Source organism: Paroedura picta, chromosome 8 (assembly GCF_049243985.1).
Source record: "Paroedura picta isolate Pp20150507F chromosome 8, Ppicta_v3.0, whole genome shotgun sequence".
NCBI classification, from domain to species: domain Eukaryota; kingdom Metazoa; phylum Chordata; class Lepidosauria; order Squamata; family Gekkonidae; genus Paroedura; species Paroedura picta.
The window spans coordinates 104,036,318-104,056,559 of NC_135376.1; the positions used below are offsets into that span (position 1 = coordinate 104,036,318).

General features: G+C 52.1%; 1 protein-coding gene across 6 annotated transcripts in view; it reads right to left on the minus strand.

Annotated features, from left to right (window-relative positions):
* Positions 1 to 1,995: 1,995 nt before the first annotated feature.
* Positions 1,996 to 20,242, minus strand: part of GBF1 (golgi brefeldin A resistant guanine nucleotide exchange factor 1) — a 151,747-nt gene continuing 133,500 nt past the window's right edge. For 2 of the 6 annotated variants that reach the window (XM_077351130.1, XM_077351126.1), the window contains exons 31-40: positions 18,037 to 18,191; positions 17,540 to 17,777; positions 15,176 to 15,360; positions 12,677 to 12,827; positions 11,465 to 11,595; positions 9,906 to 10,007; positions 8,298 to 8,411; positions 5,950 to 6,127; positions 4,955 to 5,092; positions 1,996 to 3,277 (exon numbers count right to left, since the gene is read on the minus strand). In XM_077351130.1, the coding sequence (XP_077207245.1) occupies positions 3,024 to 3,277; positions 4,955 to 5,092; positions 5,950 to 6,127; positions 8,298 to 8,411; positions 9,906 to 10,007; positions 11,465 to 11,595; positions 12,677 to 12,827; positions 15,176 to 15,360; positions 17,540 to 17,777; positions 18,037 to 18,191 (1,646 nt within the window). In that variant the 3' untranslated portion in view covers positions 1,996 to 3,023. Of the gene's footprint in view, positions 3,278 to 3,429; positions 4,170 to 4,954; positions 5,093 to 5,949; positions 6,128 to 8,297; positions 8,412 to 9,905; positions 10,008 to 11,464; positions 11,756 to 12,676; positions 12,828 to 15,163; positions 15,361 to 17,539; positions 17,778 to 18,036; positions 18,192 to 20,242 lie in introns of those variants that run through there. The other 4 variants (XM_077351124.1, XM_077351125.1, XM_077351127.1 and 1 more) reach the window with 3 other exon arrangements.

Below are 20,242 nucleotides of genomic sequence, written 5' to 3' on the forward strand. Positions count from 1 at the left end.
CACCCATTCCTTGGCTTGTCAATCACAGCAAACCACCAATCACAACACAGCAGTTCTCTCATGGACTGAACATTTCTCCAGGGATGCCTCGCACCCTGTTTCATTAGTGGAGATAAGAGCTGGTGAATCCCATCCAACCCAGGATCCTATCATAGAATCAGTTGGAAGGGACCTCATGGGTCATCTAGAGAGCCAGTTTGGTGTAGTGGTTAGGAGTGCGGACTTCTAATCTGGCATGCCAGGTTCGATTCTGCACTCCCCCACATGCAGCCAGCTGGGTGACCTTGGGCTCACCATGGCACTGATAAAACTGTTTTGACCGGGCAGTGATATCAGGGCTCTCTCAGCCTCACCCACCCCACAGGGTGTCTGTTGTGGGGAGAGGAATGGGAAGGCGATTGTAAGCCGCTTTGAGCCTCCTTCGGGTAGGGAAAAGCGGCATATAAGAACCAACTCTTCTTCTTCTTCTAGACCAACCCCCTGCACTATTCAGGACACTCACATCCCTATCGCTCATCTACTGTCACCTGCCACCCCTATCTAGCTTCTGCTTAAAAATCTCCAAAGACAGAGAACCCGCCACCTCCCGAGGAAGCCTGTTCCACTGAGAAACCACTCTTAACTGTCAGGAACTTCTTCCAGATGTTCAGACAGAATTTCTTTTGATTTAATTTCATCACATATTCAGTTCATGGCCAACATTGCATTCCGGCCCAGTGTTATATATATATATATTCGCCGTTTGATTTCACGGCTGCATCCACCACTTTGAGTGATCATAAAGCCAAGAAAGATGAAATCATCAATACATTCCATGTTCTCATCGCCAATCATGACTTTGGTGCTGCTGCCAGTAGTGGGCATGATCTTGGTCTTTTCGATATTTAGGTGCAGTCCCATCTTTTCACTTTCTTCTTCTAGTCTCCTTATCAGGGTCCTCAGATCACGCTCCGATTCCGATTTTGCCCATGTCGTTTTTGAAGTGAGGCCTCCGGAAATGCACACTCCAGGTGGGGCCGGCCCAACGCAGCACACAGGAGGACTATGACATCTGTCAGGATGAGGGTCTGGGCAGGTTACTCATCCCCACACGAGCAACAGCCGCTTTGGGAGGAGGCCGCGGAAGCAGCAGGGTTAGGGTTTAGCCCTCCTGCCAACTACTCCCTTCCCCCTGGGGAGTGAAGCAGCCGGGGACAGAATTGCCATGGAAAAGCACCATGCCTGGGAAGAGGTCCCCATCCAGTCTCCTCCCACCGCTGGCCATGGCTGTCCTGGAACCAGCCTGCTCCCGAAGCTGCTGTTTCCCCAAACACCTCCAGGCACCATGGGGGATTTTCATGTCAAGGTTCCTTAGATGAAGACGAAGAAGACGAGATGCTTCTTATATGCCCCTTTGGCTGTTCTTTGGGTTTATAGCCTTGGTCACTCTCCTAATGACTCCAAGAAGGGGGCAGAAGATAAGGCCCCCATCCACCCCCCCCCCCACTCCCCAAAGGGCTGGCGTTTCTCAACCCCCTTCCAGTCTCTGGATTAGCAGCTGGCATCCTCCCTTGGGGCACCAGATATGGCCCTGGGGTGTCTACACTGCGACAGTCAGAACACGGTTTCAGACCTACCAGCTCCTGTCTCCTGTTCATCCCCTGCAAATGAGAAGACGCCATTCAAGGAGAAAGCGTTGGGGAACGAAGGCCTGGCAGCACCCTTTCCGACTGGCTCTCCACAAGGGAGCCAAGCCTCCTGCGCCCGGGACCCTCGGGTCCCTCCCGGAAAGCGTCCCCCTTGTGAAAGGTTAGCAACGGGACGGAAGCGCTGGGGCACCTTTCCTTCTCCTGCCCTGCCCCCTTGGCCGCCCCCTCAAACCAACAGCTCCGGAAGCCTTTTTCTAGTGTCTCTGCACATGACAAACAGGTCAGAGGTGGCAGTCCCATTCCCTGTCGTGCCCACGGGATCCAGAATCAACACACACCTGAACAGAAACTACCGGAAGCCAAGGTCTTCATTGACAACTCATATTTATTCCACTGTAAAAAGACAACTTACTCTTTATATATATATATATATATATATATACTATATCTATGCGTGCATGCATGTATATTTATGTATACACACACACGCACACACAATCACCTGCTGTTCCAGCAAGGAAATCCTGCCGTGACTGTGGGGACCTGTGGGGAGTCGAATGCGTGGGAGGGAGGAAGCACTAGAGAGAGGAGACACTGGGCAGCCCTCTCGGGTTTCATGCTGAGAGGCCAGTGGTGCAGGAGGGCCACCTTCTCCTCAAGTGCAACAGACTACTGGCGAAGAACAGAAGGAAACTTGGCAGCCAATTCTCTAAGAAGGAGTCTTCTCGTGTCCAGGGCAGGTTGCCTCCTGCCCGCTGGCCGACTGGCCAGCTGCCCCCCTCCCTCCCTCCCTCCCTCCCTCAGGCCCTTTCTCCCCAGGAGGCGGTGAGCACAGGGTCAGGATGCCTGGAGCAACCCCTCCTAGGATCCTACTAGCAGGAGGAGAGGCTGACTTTGGGCACGATGGCACTGCAGAGAGAACCTCTTCTGCCTCAGGGCTCAGACCCCTGCAGCACCCTCTCACCCAGAAGGCAAGGCAAAGAGTGGCCTGAAAAACAGCTCCCTTCCGGGGGCGTGCCAAGGAAGAGAGATGGCAGCCAAGGGGCAGGATGTCTGTGGATGGCTCTCTGCTTGACCTCTTGTGGAAACTGGCTCCTTGCTCTTCTCTGCCAAGAGCCACAGGCTGCAGAGGCCTGTGCTGAAAGCCGGGCTGCTGCCATCCAGCTCCAAGGAGGAGGGGAACTGGCCGTGACCAATATGGAGACGTGCCGTCTCTCCCAGGGGAGTCCAGGGACTCTACAAGAATTGCTGTGGGAGGGGGGGGGGCTTGGGCCTCCCCCCCCCCAGCAAGGGGATGCAGTCTGCTGCATTCCGGCTTGAGTCTTCCCCATAGCAAGCAGCTTCTGCCCGACCGGATTGCCTGAATTCTGCCCTGCCGGCTGCCTCTTTCCCTGCTCAGTTGACTTCAGAAGTGGCCGCGGGGTCAGGAGGCCTCTGGGAGGCCAGGAGAGGCACAGGAGAGGTGGCCTCGATGAGGGCTGGGTTGAGGATGATGGGCAGTGTCATGGGCGGCACCCCAACCTGCAAGGGGGAAGCCAGAGGCTGGAGGATCAGCGGTTGCTGTGTCTCTTTCCCAGAACTCAGTTTTGCTGGGGAGAGGATCTGAGGTCCGGCAGGGCTGGCACCAGGGGCACAGGCACTCTCGGGATCTGCAGGAGGAAGAAGAGGAGGTTCTCGTGTCCCTGTGCGGAGACAAGTTCTACGGCCGAGTCCTTTGACCTCCCCAGTTTTCATCCAGCTTACTCTTGCTTAAGTATTTACAGAGATCTCCTGTCCCTCCCTCCCTCCCTCCCTCCCTCTGGCCATCCCAAGGGACTGCTCCCCTCTCCCCATTCCAGCCACTCTCCCTCTCAATCCGGAGATTCTCCTCATCCTATTTCCTCTTCTGGTCTTCTGCTTTCCACCCTTGCTTCTTCTAAACCTCACACCAAGCTGTCTTTTGGAGTCTCCTTCTCATCCACAACTTCACTAATCTCGTCTGTCCAGCCTGGGTCACTCTCACCTTGTTGGCCTTCCTGATTACCTTCTCTGCACATTTACGCCCCCCCCCCCCCACTTTTCCATGCTAAACAACTCTGTAGAAAAGGCGTTAGAACCCGGATGTATTTCTCCTCTCCAAAGTGCCTTTTTTCCAATGTCACTTTCCATCTAGATTAGAATGGCCCAATTCTTCCCTGCTTGTTTCATGGCTTCCCCTCCTTGCAGATTCTTCTGCCTCATCTCCCAATTTTCCTTCCTGAACTTCACACCCTTCACGCTACTTGCTCTCTTAAACATAACCCAGCTTCCTTTCAGAAACCGAGCGCCCCATCTGTACCATCTTTAACCTTTCCTTCTGCCCTTGGTGTTTTGTTTCCTGCTTCCAGTCTGCCGTCCTTCAGATTTGCTGAAGAAAACCCTTCCCTTGAACATCTCTCATGATAGCAAATACCTTCTTTGCTTCCTCATCTCTAACGTTTCAAATACATCATTCATTCTCCTTACTTTCTCTCTGACCATGATGTTCTAAGGTCACCGTGTCTTAAAAAGGATATTGCAGAGCTGGAAAAAGTACAGAAGAGGCAAGCAAGATGGTTAAGGGGCGGCAGCACCTTTTTAATGATGATCCTAGAGAGTTGGGGACTTCTCAGTTTTGAGAACAGATGGCTAAGAGGAGGCAGGACGAAAGTTTTTTACAATTATGCCTGGGGTAAGAGAAGCGGACAGGGGGAACTTCTTCTTCCTCTCCCTTGATACCTGCACTCAGGGGCACCCATGAAGTTAAAAGCAGGGTCAGGCAGATTCACGGGGGAGACATCCCTCAATGGCTGCTTTCCGCAGTGGCTGAAGGGAATGCACCTCTGAAGCTCAGGGCCAGGAGGCAGCCTCAGGTGAAGGGGCTGGCCGCCTTTGCTGGCCCTCTAGGGTACCTAGTTGGTTGCAGAGTGAAACAGGATGCTAGATTAGATGGCCACGAGCCAATCTGATGGGGCTTCCACAAGTGAAGGGCAACTTTCTAACTCCCTGGCTGCAGCCCAAAAGGGGGAAACGGAGGACATTTCAGGCTGCAACAAGAAGTGGGAGGTGAGAAGTCCCCTCCTCAAAACCTACCTTTCCTGTGAAGCCAGGGACACAACCCCCTGGAAGGAGCTCAAGTGTGCTTCCCCGTCCTCCTAGCCTTTCCTCTCCCAGCCATCTCCGCCACTGGTGGTTGCCCCCACTATGCATTGCAGGCAGCCCGTTCCCTGGGCCAGCCATCCGTCTTGTCAGTGTAGTTTGCACACACACACACACACACACACACACACACACACACAAGCCATCACTGCAGGGAGTGCAGGGCTTACCAGTGGCGGCCAGCTCTGGACTCTTCTCAGGAGGTGCAGAGTGGAAGGATGGCTTTGTGTCTCCTGCAGAGGCGTGTGGTAGAGCAGATGCCATTGGTTTTGCGGGATGCATCTCAGGTGGTAAAGTGGAAACTGGGTCTAAATAACAGCAACAAGCAGAAAACTTTATTTTTCCTACAGAAAAAAGAAACCGAGGTAGGTGTCTGTTTCAGTAAACTTGAGTCTTCTCCAGAGGTTTGTGCCATTGGTTTTGGGGGGATGCATCTCGCATACTAAACTCCTCAGGATCACAAGTCTGTGTCAAGACTCTGCTCACATCCTCACTGCTGACCCGTTCACCTTCTCCTATGGTCTTTTGTGAGTCGTGCCATGCTCACCTGTTATCTGTTTACCTGTCCCTTGCTTTCATGTTTTCCACAGGCCAGGGGCTCAGGGGACTCCTGTCTCTCCAGAGCCTGTGATTATCACTTTGACCTTGTGGACAGAGAGTGTAGGAATGCGCTGCAGAGTTTAGGCCGGTGCGCACTTTTGCATGGGAAACCTGCCTGAAAAACTAGCATGTGTCTAGTACAATGTTTAGCATGCCAGATTTTGAATAGGGAGAAAGCATAAAGGTATGCTTGTAAGCCTGCTCTTTAGTTCTAGCAAGGAAACACCTTTTTCTCTGTTTGTTATGTTCACCAATAAAGAGATTCCTGTCACCAATGGGCCTACTTAATGGGATCTGTCAGAAGTCTGACAGGCTCCAAATTTGATTTCAGATGGTGATAAGATTGGCCGGCAGCAGGCTGGAGGGGGACTGAGAGACGCCAGCACCCTACGTGGCAGCTCCTGCCACGGACCACTGGCTCCTGACTACAGGGAGCCCAAATGCCTGGTCCAGCTGATTCCAACACCCTTGGAGGAAGGTTGCCTGTTGGTGGACGCCTCTCTCAGAAAGCAACGGCTGTTCACTGGCTCTCCAATGCAAAGAAGCTCCCTGCAGGCATCTCTACCTTGGACAACAGTCTGTTTGAAGAGTTCATCTCGCAGCTTCGGCAGAAAACAGTCTATGCGCTCCCAGGTGATCTCCCAGAGATCTGAGTGGCCTGTTCGTGAGTCGGCACTATGGAATATTCCAGCTGTGTCCATCACCAGCAGCATGTTCTTCAATGATTCAGGGATTGCTTCTGGCTGCAAAGCAAGAAATGTTGGGAGATTCAATGATTGGTCCTGAGAGGATTGCAGTGCAATCACTGAAGCCTGACAGGGGCCAAAAGGCCTCTCTTCCTAAATGTGGTGGAAATGTGGATGGCTCTTAGACTGTGTTCAGTATAAATTGTTTTATAGGTGTTACGGGACACCAAAAATGACCGTTAAAATTGTTAAAAACTAAGTAAACAAATGTTGGAAAGGTGGTTACAAAGTAGGCTTCTCTTCTTAAACGTGGTGGAAATGTGAAAAAGTTTATAAGCTTTGGGCAAAGGTTTATACCATTGTGTAGTTAATGTGGGGTCTTTTATTTCCAAACGAAGACTATATTTTACTATTCTCTGTGTTAATAACTTATATTGTCTCTATTGTCCCCTCCTATCCCTTCCCTGCATTCCACCCCTCCCCTCTTCTTAAGCTCTCACCTTCCTATCTGCTCTCTCGACCCCCCCCCCACCCCCCAGTCTGTTCTTGGAACTCCTAAAGCTGCTGGGGGTGGAGCAGGCTCTGACTTTGGGCTACCCCCCAGAGTCTAACGGTCAGACAGAGCGAATAAACCAAGTACTAGAACAATATTTGCAATGTTTCACCATCAGCAAATGGACTGGGTGTCCTTACCTCCTCTAGCTGTGTTTGCATACAATAATGGGGCGCATTCCACAAAGGGGGTCTCTCCATTCAAGGTAGTCCACGGCATGGATCTGCTGGCCACACCAACATGGACTCCAGCCACAGGCAGCCCCCCCCCCCCCCCGAGCTGAAAGCGTGGGCTGATCGCATTGCAGAATGCTGGCCGAGTATCGTCCAAGTGTTAGAATCAGCAAAAGTGGATTCCAAGAAACAGGTGGATAAACAGTCATGCACCTGAGTGCAAGGTGGGGGATGGGGCGTACGGATCCACAAGGAATCTCCCTTGCCAGCAGCCCTCCCGCAAACTGGGTCCGCGTTTTGTTGGTCCCTTTAAGGTGACCAGGGTGGTAAAGGATGTGACTGTGGAACTTCCCAAGACCCTGTGTTTCATTCTAGCCTGCTCCGAAAGGCCCCCACTCTGGACCAGTGACACCCCACCCCTGCTGCGCCGATCCCCGTCTTCGTGGACAGGCAGACATACTATGAAGTCAGGCAAATTCTGGACTCCTGCTGGCATCCTGGCAAGGGGGACTGGAAAGAGTTTCCCATGGGAGACAAAGAGGCAGATGGTGTGAGGGCCCGGAAATTGGTACGTGAATTCCTGCAGAAACCATCCCGCCTGTGGGGGGATGAGAGGGGGAGGCCTACGTATGATTTGTAATTGATTTCTGTGATTTAGATCTGAAGCTGTCAGTCCGGCCTGCCTGTGAGGTCCCCCAGTTCCTGTCCCAGTTTATGGCTTGAGCTTCCCACAACCCTGCTGTGCTGAGATACCTTCCTCCCTTTGACTCCCTGGCCCGCCTGTGACTAGCACCCTGACTGTAGAGGTGCTTGGTCTCCTTTGAAACCCGAGTCATCACCTTCCCATAGGAGGAAGGGAGGGGGGGGGATGTGAATCCTTGCGTGTAACCTTAGTTCTGCCTCTGATTCTGCTGGATGTCTTTGCTTGAGAATAAAGAATCTTTCCAAAACAGAAGTTTTCTTTCCAAAATAGAAGAAGTTTGACAGGGATGGGTCACTGTTTACTTCTTGTGGCCCTTCCTTGCATACCCAGGGAATGGCTGGCCGCTTTGCGATGGGAGGTGAATCTCCTCCAGGCCAGAGTGAATTGGAGATTTTTGGTGGTGGGCATCACTTGAGCATCACTATGGACAGGCAGGTAGTTGTGAGTTCTTGCATTGTGCAGGGGGTTGGACTAGATGCCCCTGGATGCCCCTTTCAACTCTATGATTTTATGATTCTAAAGCAAGAGCAAGTTACAAACAATTCCTTTGGCGGCAAAAGAGGAACTGAGAGTTGAAAGGTGCTGCTGCGTGGGAGCACGTACACCTGGGGCAGAGCCAAAACTTGTTAGCTATAAAACCTCTCTGGAGTAGGCCTGCACGGACACAGATCCCATGTGTGAATGGCATAGAAGACCGACAAGGAAGGCAAAGGTCACTGCCAAAAGCTCCAAGGGTGGGGCACGGGGCTTTTAGAACTGCACCAGAACAGGGGAGCAAAGCAGCCATCAACCACCTACCAGCAAGTCGCTTGAGCCAGAATGCATGTACTTGTCCATGAAATCCAGAATGGTCAGCCACAGAGCTGCAAACGTCGGGAGGGACAGCAGTGGGGAGAGGTGCTGCAGGAAGACCTGCAACAGAGGAGGAGGAGGAGGGGTCACCCGGAGAAGCACAGCAAGAGACGGAGAGGGAGCTCCTCCCTACCCACTGGAAGCCCGGCAGTGCCTCACTTATAGCTTCCCTCTCTCAGTAGCCTCAGGGCTCTTAAAGGCATCTTTTGTATTCAAGAAACCACACTCTGTGACCAATAGTGTTAAATGACTAGACAAAACTGTTAAGATATCCACGATCTTCATGCATTTTGGTGAACTTTGGTCACCTCCAGTTTGGACTTCTGCAACTCCCTCTATGCAGGCCTACCCTTATCCTTGACCCGGAAACTGCAATTGGTGCAGAACGCAGCGGCCAGGATTCTCACCAACACACCGTGGCGATCTCATATCCGGCCTGTACTTCAACAACTCAACTGGCTCCCAATTGAATTCCGGATCAGGCTTAAGGTTTTGGTTCTTACCTTCAGGGCCATACGTGGTCTAGGCCCAGCATACCTGTGAGACTGTCTCTCCGCCTATCCCCCCAAAAGAGCATTACGCTCTGCCACTGTCCACTGACTGGTGATCCCTGGCCCCACACAAGCAAGTCGGTCCTCAGTGAGGGCCAGAGCTTTTTCCATCCTGGCCCCCCCCTGGTGGGACGAGCTCCCTGAAGAGATCAGGGCCCTGTCTGAACTCCCACAGTTCCGCAGGGCCTGCAAGAGGGAGCTCCTCCACCAGGCATTTGCCTGAGACTGACCACAGGCCCCCCCCCCACCTCTGAAATCCCCTCCATGGCCTGTAGCTGCCTGACCTCTGTAGGGAGTTTAGCTTGTATGTTGTTATTGTTGGGACCACTGAAGTTGCTTAGAACCTCTGTTGGGTTGTTATTGCTGTATATTGACTATGTTGTTATGTTGACTCGTTCCATGTATCCCCTGATTTTGTATGTAAACCGCCCTGAGTCATATGGAAGGGCGGTATAGAAATCAAATCAAATTAAAAAATAAAAAATAAATAAAAACTTTTGACTGGACACATAAAAAGGGGCTACAATTGTGTGGCATGAAAGGGGCAGCAGAAAAGAGCTTGCTGGTGACACCCCGTGTGTCACCTGTGAGATAAATTTGCATTGGCACAGAAAGCCTCTGCAGTGCTCAGTATCCTCACCCCGAAGGCTGGATAGAATTCTTTCACACCCCTCCCCCTCCCTCCCTCGATAAAAAGGGGCCCATGGCACTGGGTGCTGCCCCAAAGGAAGGTGGGAGAGAGCGGAAAAGGCCCTCAGGGAAGCTCCTGTTTCATAACAGAGTTGTCTTACAGGAAAAGGGACTGGCAAGTTTATTCTTCATGGGGCGGGGGGGGGGACCAGTTGAAATTTGGGTGCCTGTCCAAAGAGTGGGCTAGCTGCCGACCAGGGCTGGTGGGATCAAAGGCAAATGTGACAGCTGGTTGCCGCACAGGGATCACCAGAGGGTTTCCGCTCCCCCTCCCTCTCCTGCTGGAGAGAGGAAGCAAGGGGCTGCCTTGGACCTTGGCAAGTAGAGTCGAGGCTCTCATTCTGGTCTCCTCCATCCCGCCAACATCTGCCGGGCTGATGTTTTCCAGGAGTTTGGTCAGCAAAGGAAACAGCACCTGTGGGATGCAAGAGCCCAACATGCAAATCGGGAACAGTAAGGGAAAAAGCGCTTGCCAGGGGCCGCTTCTTTGCTGGGAGGGGAGGGCATTTCTCACTTCTGTTCTCCTCTCCTCAGGGAAGGGCGGTGACAAACAAACCACTCATGCTGTTCAGTTGAAGGGCGCAGAGGTTGGGACTGCTCCCTTTGTCACTTCCCCTGCCCTCTCAAGTCGCAACAGAATTCTTTCTTTCCTTTTTCTGCTGCGCTCACCAGTGGAGAGAGTCTGTGGCACTCCTCACAGCAGGAGCCTCCCCCCCTCAGGGCTCTGCCATCTGCCTTGGAAGGTAATAGAACAGGAAGCACAGCCAAAGCACCAAGGTGCATTGCCAGGTGCCCCCCTCCCCCAGATATAAAGGTAAAGGTATCCCCTGTGCAAGCACCGGGTCATGTCTGACCCTTGGGGTGATGCCCTCCAGCGTTTTCATGGCACGGGGTGGTTTGCCAGTGCCTTCCCCAGTCATTACCGTTCACCCCCCAACAGCAAGCTGGGTACTCATTTTGCCGACCTCGGAAGGATGGAAGGCTGAGTCAACCCTGAGCTGGCTGCTGGGATTGAACTCCCAGCCTCATGGGCAGAGCTTTCAGACTGCATGTCTGCTGCCTTACCACTCTGCGCCACAAGAGGCTCCCCCCAGATAGAAGTGCTGTCGATTCAAGTGTTTCCACCAGTGCTCTGCTCTTGTGCAGCCCAAACCTCCATCCTCCGCTCTTTGTGGGCTGCTGGTTTTGCTGCTGCAGAGTTCAGCCCCACAGAGATATTGCTCTACAGGGCAGGGCTGTAACCGCAATCCTATAGGGCAGTTCCCAGCCCCCACTAGGCTTCCTTGTGCCGAGCCCCGATCCTGGCTGGCGTCTGCTCACCACGTACTTAGCTGAGGTCACCACTTTCTGCATCCTGGGCATTCCTGCAACTGTGGGAGTGGCTTCATTTTGCCCAGTTTATTATGGGAAGAAATGGCAAAACTTGGAACAGTTTGTGACTCAGAAGCCTCCTGTTAATCCAACAGCTGGCTTGTTGGGCAGGCGGGTGGGGGAGGGGCAGGAAGCATCTCCCTCCTCCCAGCGGTTGCCAGGTTCTCCTCCCCATATTCGCTATTGTAAGATGAGACTCTCCAGTGAACTGTTCACTGCCCACCTGCAAATCTGTGACAAGACCCCCAGCTTCAGGGCACTCGGGGTCTTTCTGGGCACTGAGATTCAGCACAACAGAAGCATTTGGTTCAGAGCACTGAAGAGTTAAGGAGCTGCTGGATCTCGCTTAAAGGCCTTCCCCATCCGTGCCTCATCTGGGGGCGGGGGAGAAGCTGCTCTGAGCATAAAGCCACACCGCCCAGCCTGAGCATCTCTCTGAGCATCAAGCCACCCTTGCAAGAGAAGCCCGGGGCCTTCCCCCCACTGGGTCGGATAAGGTACCTTATTGAAGCAGGACTCCCACTCCAAGGCGTCCAGGGCCTGCAGGTCATGTACGAGGAGGGCCCGCTGCAGGTAGGTGAGGGCCTGCATCCGCACCTGCCTCCGGGCATCGCAGCACAAGCAGGCAATGCCTGCAGAGAACACCCGGTCAGGAGGAGGGAGGGGAAGAAGTGCCGTCCTCTGTCTCATCCTAGCCGCCGAGCCCAACTTCCACCCGGGCTGCACGGCTCATCCCTCCAGTCCCAAGCCCTCCCCCAGGAAGGCACTGCCTAGGAAGGTCTCGGCAGGCAGCTGAAACAAATGGAGGCACAAGGGGTTTTCTCTTCGATCCGGCCGGCCAGGGGAAGAGGAACAAGTCAAGAACTGGGGATGATGGAGCTGAAGATAATGGGGCCTCTTTAGCCTAGGGAGAAGGCGACTAAGAGGCGATGTGGGATTTCCTCCAGGCCACATTGCTCAGGGATTCTGGGGTTGTTGTTGTTGTTGTTGTTTTTTTTGGGGGGGGGGGCGGCATCATCTGGGTATGGAATTGAGGTCACTGTGGGTGGGCAGGCAGTTGTGAATGTCCTGCATTCTGCAGGGGGTTGGACTAGATGACCCTGGAGGTCCCTTTCCACTCTAGGATTCTGTGAACTGTGTGGTTAGAGCCAGTGATCATGGGAGAGGTCTTCTTGAGGAAGTCCTGCTAGCACAAGATGGGCTTCACTTATTCAGGTTGGGGAAGAATGTGTTTGGTAGGAACCTGGGGAGATTCATCAGATGAGCTTTAAACTGAAGTTTTTCCGTATGTAAAACTACCGCTGGAATCTCTTTGTTGAGTTGTGAATTCCAGAACTTGTTAGTCAACTGGGAAAGTTGGTGTGTTTGTTTGGAGGGGGGAAACGTCCTCCAGCGTAACTAAGGAAAATGAATGCTATCGCCTCAAATGAACATTATGGCCTCCCTCCAAAACCACTGTCTGGTAACCAACTGAAACAAGCTCCCGAAACTGGCTGGAAGCTCCCTTGAAGAAGTGCCTGGATATGGCTGACACAACGCTCCATGCCCAGCAGAGACCCCACCACGGCAAACACCCCTCCCACACAGCACACAGCACCCGGCTCCTCATCCTGCCCTTTTCACAATCCCCAGCTGCCACCTCCCCGCCGAAGGGCTCCTGCCGCCTCCTTATGCCTCTCGCTCTGGCACAGGTGGGGGTGGCGCTGGTGTTACCTTGCAGGAGGGGGCACCAGCAACTGGCCCACAGCGTCTGAGAATCTGCTTCGATCTTCTTCCCTGCGGCCTCTAGGTGGGGCTGCTCCTCTGCCCAGGAGTTGTAGATGGCAGCAGCTCGTGTGTGCAGCGTGTGCATGAGGTCCAGCAGCTGCAGTCAAACAGTGCAGGCAGACAGTGAGCAGCCTAGGGGTCCTTTCATGCACAAACTAATCAAACAATGCAAAGAACGGAGGAAGAGAGGAAGGGAGAAGAGCAAACAGCCGTCCTGGGGGACAAAAAGAGACCAGGCAGCTTTCTAAGATGGAAGAAACAGGCCCACGTATTTCAGAAGGTGCTCCAAGGGCCCTGCATGGTTCTTGTCTCGGTTAGGAAAGCCATGGCTTAAAGGGACACCAGTTTACTAAACTTTTTGGACTGGCAAACTGCTTATTACTGAAATAGAGATCTACCTCAAAATGCTCCCAAATGGGACAAATGTACGTAAGCTATAAGCAAGAGAAGGGGGATATCTCAGTTACTCTAGTGTCTTCCCAAGGGTCTCTTGCCTTTTCTCATAGTGTATTGCTGGGTTTAGCGAGCCAAAGAGGGGAGAGCCATGGGCCAATCAGGGACTCTCAACTTAGCCTGTTTCACAGGATTCTGGTGAAAATAAAAGAGGCACAGGAGAACAAGGGAGGGGCGATTTGGTTTCGATAAGCTTGAAAGTACCCAAATCAATGCTGATTCAGCTACTTTTCAGACATGTCTTTGCCAAATCACTCATCCGCATACTTTAAACCAGTTGAATCAGCAATATCCTAATCACAATTTAGATGTTTCACACCAGCCTATGGTACCATCAAAGTCAATGGAAATGTTTGTCTATTCCAGGGCCTGGGGTTAGAGGTGGGGGCTAGAGGTGGAGGCACACAACTGCTACAGCCTCTCCTCAAAAGAACCAAGTTTCAAAAAGAATGGACCACTGGGTTGAGTTCTATGGGCACCCAAAGAGGGTGCCCCCATCCACTCTCCATTGTGATTTTCCGGTCTTGTCCTTTTTGCCCTCTAGAGCAGTGGTCTCCAACCCCCGGTCCAGGGACCGGTCCTGGTCCGTAGATCAGTCAGTACCGGGCCGAGGCTCCTTCTTGTCCTCCTCCCCCGCTGCTGCCTCAGGGGCTGCCCTGCCAGTTTGCTGCCGGCTCACCTTTGGTGCTCTCCAGCGGCCGCCATGGCTGGGGCTCCCCCTCAGTGTGGCACTGCAAAGGTGCTGCTGGCAGCGCCCCCCAGTGGGTGGTGGGAAGTCAGGGGCGCCGGCAGGAAAGAAAGCAGAGAAGGGGCTCAGGCGGCAATGGCAACATCCCTCGGCAAAAGCCTACCCTCCCCAGGCCCCAGTAAAATTGTCAAGTATTGACCGGTCCCCGGTGATAAAAAGGTTGGGGACCACTGCTCTAGAGGAAACGGAAGGACAGACAGTGCACCTTCTTTGGGTGCCTGTAGAATTGGACCCCCTCACCCAATCTTTCTGAAACTATGGGGTTCTTTTGAGAGGCTCCAGCAGTTACACTGCAAATTTCGTGCCTCTATATCAACCCCCCTCCCCCCTCCCAAGACCACAGGTGACAAAAAGGCAAAATTTCCCATGGACTTGAATAAGTTATAATGGCACTGGATCTGTTTGGCCCAGCCTGAATCCTGCAAATCACAATGCCAAACCACTGATTTGGGGGATTCGGCTACACCAGAAAAGTTTCCTCCCCATGCACATTCCTAAGGAGAACCAGGAATGTCTTTCTCAAAGCTCCCTGGAAGAAAGGCCCAGTAAAAATGTCATAAGTCCGTTCCAGATCCCCAGCTGCCTGTCTTCTGAGTCCACTGAGAGGGAGGGGCAGACCTGAGCCTGGCATATGCCCTTGGCCTACCAGAATGCTGGAAAGGTGCCAAGCAAGTGGGCAAAGCCTTTTCACCCTCCCTTATGGAAAACGAGTGTGAGTATTTAAGAACAGCCATGCAGAACCAAACCACAATCCCCCAGATCAGAATCTGGCCAGTGGCCCTGGCCTACCTTCCGCCTGCTCTCTCTCCAACCTCAGAGGACCAGAATTCTTCACGTCACTCTGCCAGTCCTATATGTTCCCTGTCAACTTGCTGCAGAAGATTCCACATTCTGCATTCAGCTCTGCTTCAGGGCCAGACTGACAGTACCTCCCTAGGCATGAATCAGCACGGCCTCTTCTCTAAGGGTGCATATCCGTGGATGAGGCACTGAAGGAGGCCAGGTATATCCCCAGCCACCAGCCCAGCCTCAGTGAAGCCCGCAGAACGGCTGTCTGCAGAGAAGTGCACGTTCTGGGCAGGAAACCCCCACACGGCCCCCTCTTTGGCGCCGGCACATTTCCCAGGCTCCCAGCGGTGCGCTGAGGTGTCAGGACAGAAGTAGGAGCAGACACAGCTTGCAAGGCAGCGGGCAGCAGGGAAAGGAGAGAAAGAACTGCAGGCCATACTTACGTCCTGACTAACCTGTAAAGACACAGTGTGGTAGCTGGCAGGAATGCTTTCGTCCTCCTCGTCCTCTCCATCACTAGGAAAGCGGTGCTGGTGCTGGCTGGACCCCCGCAAGGGCCTCTCCTTGGCCTTCTTCTTGAAACGAGCCGTTTTGGGGTCGTACTTATGGCTCTTCCCCCGCTTCTCCTGGGACTTGCACCCTAAACGCAACCCCCAGAAATGTCAAAAAGTGGCCCTTAGTGAGCTGCTGCATCCTCAAAAGCGGAAAGGGAATGAGGAATGGTTTGCAGGAAGTCTGTCTTTCATTCCAAGGGCCCGGCTGGTGGCAGCACAGAAAGGGCCCCCCAAAAAGACGTCCCCATGGCCCCTGAATTTGCAGACACTCCAAGGATGGGGGTTCAGCCCAAACTGAACATGCAGGAGCAGACTGCTAAGATGCTGCCCAGCACAGGCTGCAGCTGGAGACCCAGGTACTCACTGAAGAGCTATGAAGCCGTCCAGGTTAGAAAAGGAGGCATGCACAAACCCAAGGAGTGTTTACAGCACATATGGCAAGATCTTTCTCATCAGGAATACATTTATGTATTATATATTTACAGGAATACATTTATGTATTATGTATTTACAAAGAGCAAACCACCCTCAAGTGATCTAGACAGACAAAAAAACGCCAGCTCCACACTCCCCTTAGGGGCGACGGAGAGCACACTACACACCCCTTCGCCAGAAAAGGGCTCTTCCCTGTAAGAAAAGGGCTTTCATTGCAGAGAGAGGAATTCCAAGAGCTCCTCTCCCTTGCAAGGATTTCCTGCTCTCCCTCTTCCCCCACCACAGGCCAGAGAAGTGTTGGTCTTTGAGGAATTTAAACAGCACCCAGTTTACATTTTATGATTTCTCTGCCGATCTGGTGAGTTGCATACATGTGCAGGAAAACATGCTTTCTATCTCCACATCCCATTCTGCAGATTTCGATATACTGACTACTAGCTATACTAATATTTAAAATCATTGTCATTAAATAAAATATAAACACATATAGTGAGCCCAAACAGGACATTTTCAACATCTGTCATAGGGCCAACATATTTATTTGACAAGACATATGCCCTGCCTTTTTGCCCTCGTCCAAGGCCACCCTGGAAGCTATCAGGTTGAAACGATCCATGAGGCAAGGGGGGGGGGTTGCAAGGCACTTGCTGGAGTGACTCTCAACCCCCCCCTGCTGCCTTCCCCCTTCTTTCTCAGGGCTCCTGGAATCACAGAGAACAGAGAGACGTCCCCCTGGAGAAGATGGCCGCTTTGGAACGTGGGCTCTGGGGCCTTATGCCCAGCGGAGGCCTGTCCTCTCCCTCCGCCCTTCCCTCCTCTGATCCCACCACAACATCTCCAGGAGCTGGTAACCCTAGTCAGGCCTGGCTCCCTCAAAGGCCAAAACAGGTCTGAGGATGCCCTGCTTTCTACTTACAGAGCCAACCTTGGGGGGGGGAGAGAGAGGGGGGCTGGTTTCACTACCTGACGGAGTCCCAAGGTGGCTTACGAACACTTCCCCTTCCTTGCCCCACAACAGACTTCCTGGGAGGCAGGTGGGGCTGAGAGAGCTCCGAGACCTGCTCTGCGAGAACAGCTGTAAGAGAACTGTGATTAGCTGGCTGCCTGTGGAGGAGTGGGGAATCAAACTCAGTTCTCCAGATCAGAGGCTGCCACTCTTAACCACGACATGCTGTGACTGCCTGGCAATAGCCACCAAGGAAATCCACGGCTTAGCTGTAGGCTCTTCTTTTATCATTGTCAAGGTTTTAAAATGTATTTTTTAAAGATTTCATATTTTGCCATAACCCTGGGGTATTTTTCAGGTTTGTAGAAAGATCTGTCTTGCCCATTCACAGTTATCAGATTCAAGTATACCAAGATTTAGCTGATTTAGCTATTAGTATACAGACCCACTCCTGGAAAGGGCTAACAGGCTGATGCATGGTGCTCACAGCACTTGCCAAGGCCAGGAGTGCGGGCGGCTTTGAAAAGGGAGGCACTAAGGGCCCTGGTCCCTACTCAGAAGGAGGTTGCCCAAGCGGGGGACAAGTGAGGGAAACGGACTGACCGCAGGTTGACCTGCTTCGTTCCAGAGCTGCTGCAGAAAGAGGCGTCCAAAGCGTCCAGTAGGGTTGAGCACTCTGGCTTGGTTCTGCCACCTTGGCGCTCACCGAAGACCACGGTCCAGAGAGGAGGGGTGGTGGCAACGCACCAGCTCCTCCTCTCCGCACCGCTGGCTGCCTTGGGCTGCTTTGGTGAGCGCCGAAGCGTCTGAACCGCACCGAAGTGCTCAACCCTAGGTCCAGTCATCAAAGTGCCCATCTTGCTGGTGCCTGCCCAGGACCTCACCTCCGTTCAGACTGGCCTCCACAAAGATGCGGATGGTTTTGACACAAAGTTCAAAGTTCTCAGGTGTGACGTGCGCAGCATCTCGCACAATGAAAGACAAAGACTCCACACACTTCATCAGAGACTTGGTATTATGTGGGCCCAGATCCAGCCCCACGGTCAGACTGTACTGATTCACCAGGGGGGAGATGCCCAGACCGGAGAGAGCTTTTGGACTGTCCAGGTCATCCTTTCCAACCTGTGGAACAGAAAGCACTCAAGTTGGACAAAGCCTCCTTGGCCATGACCAGCCCCACATTTCTCCCAATCTCCCAGCCTCTATGCTCGCAAGACATTTGCCTAAGCATCGTCACACTAAGAGTCCTCGGGAGACAGCGCTTCTGGACCACTTCACGGCATCCAATCAGCAGGAAACCAGTGGTGGGAGAGCAATGCCTGATGTCGCTATGCATCCTCCTCCTCCTCCTCCTCCTCACCCAGTGCTCAGGATTACTTACCACAAGCCAGCCACTGTTCACCACATCCACGTCAGTCACAGAACGATGCATCTTGCCTTGCTTGTTGTGGTCCGCATAGACCTCTGAATCTGAAGTGTAGCCCCGGTCTAGGCTGGATTCGTTTGGGTGGTAGATTTCGCTGTCTGACTGAGCCCCTTCAACCAACAGAGCGAGATCAAGATGCAAGCCCACACAGGAAAGCCAATGGCTAACAGGGCAATCCTTAAGGATGCAGGGCTGAGAGGCACCCTCAGTTTTCTAGCTTGTGCAAAGCTAGCCAAGAGGGCCAACACTGGGGCAGAATGGAACAGCACCTTTCTCCTCCTCCTCCTTTGCCTTTTTGTAATGGGACAGAGGGTCATGTCTCCTATCCTTCTTCCTCAAAATACAATTTTCAAACTCAACATAGACTAAGCCATGCCAGAAAACCGAAACCTGGCTCAACCTATTTAGAGTCTTTTTCACTGAGACTCAAAGTGAACTACACCACACAAATGGCACAATATCTGCATGGCACATGGATGCTGGAACCAGAGCTTGCAATAAACCCAGATGCCAATTTTGCTGCTACGAATCACCAGATAGCACAACTACAGCATCTTAGGCTTATTCACATGCTCCTCTTCCGATATTGTATATGCCACTAAAACTAAAAATGCCCCTTTGTCCTTCACGCAGGGCAAACAGACAAATAACCATATGCCAAAGGATAAATAGACAAAATCTGGCACCAAGAATCACAAGACCAAGACATCTGTGGGAGAACACTTCCAGGACATTCAATGGGTGACCTCAAAATAGCTGTTTTATTACAAAGGAATTTCAAGGACAGACTGGAAAGGGAAAATGCCGAGTTGCAAGGAATTACAATACTCAATACAATGGAATCCTCAGGACTCAATAAGGATGTTAGTTTCTTTTCTCACAACATGCTAACCTCATCCAGTCCTTATATCTGCATTCCTAACAATTTCGCATGAGGGACCATATATCCTCCTCATTTTATTTCCTTGAGATCAGAGCTGAATAGTGAATTGTAATGTATGTAACGCAGTGAGATTGGAATTTAATCCCCTGGTCAAAACCATGTATCAATAGCTTTTGCTATTTGCTCTCCTGCTCTGTTTTCTGTCCTGTATAATTTATTGTCAAAGGTGTGAATTGTAGCTGGGCTACAGTAGTTTAGCAAGCTCAGGAAGAGTTAGCTTCCTGCTTGGCCTTGGGACAGGAGGCACTGGTTGTGGGTTTTTGCTTGGATGGGGGGGAGGGTGTCGTGTCATGAGAAGAATTTTCGAACCCAAACAGACAGGCGGGGGGAGCCTGGGCGGCTTGGCGATTAAAGCAGAGCAACGGATTCTGGGAAGTCAGTCTTAGCAAAGACCCTAGGCATGTTTTAGCATCACTCTATCTTCATTAAAGAGATTGTATCCAACAGAGTCTCCTTATTGGGAGCAATCTCATGCTCTGCCCATCCGGTCAGTTCTGGAGATGCTTGGGAAAGGGAGATGCATAAAACCTATTTATTTAATTTCTATACTGCCCTCCCAGAGGAGCCAGCTCAGGGCAGTGTACATCATTTTGCTCATCATCATACAATCATACCTTGTAGTTAAAAGTTAACTAAATTTAAAATCTGAAAATTTAAAATTAGGTTAAAATAGACTGAACAAAGTATCAGCACCGGCAGTCCTAATTTTGGAGTGATTCCAGTTCTCCCAGAACTAGGCTACTCTTTGGGGGTATTTTATATGGGGGGGGGGAGCAGGAGATTTTGATTGTTTCACTGGCCCCAACCAAAATCCGGATTGAAAGGCTCCGTCTTGAAGGTTCTGCAGAATTGTGCCAGTTTTGTCAGGTTTTGGATTAGCTCCAGAAGCTCCTTCTACCAGGTGGAGGCCAGGGCAGAAAACATCCTGGCCCTAGTTGAGGCCAGAAGTACTTCCTTGGACCCAGAGCCCACTAACTGGTTGGTGCTAGCAGAGTGGAGGGTTTTTCAGGGGGTACAGATAGATTAACCTGGATCCGAAATTTAACTGGGAGCCAGTGCAGCTTCTGGAGCACAGGTCGAATGTGTGCCCTCCAGATTGATCTTGTGAGGAACCTGACTGCTGTATTCTGGACCAGTTGCAATTTCTGGATTAAGGAGGAGGAGAAGAAGAGTTGGTTCTTATATGCTGCTTTTCTCTACCTGAAGGAGTCTCAAAGT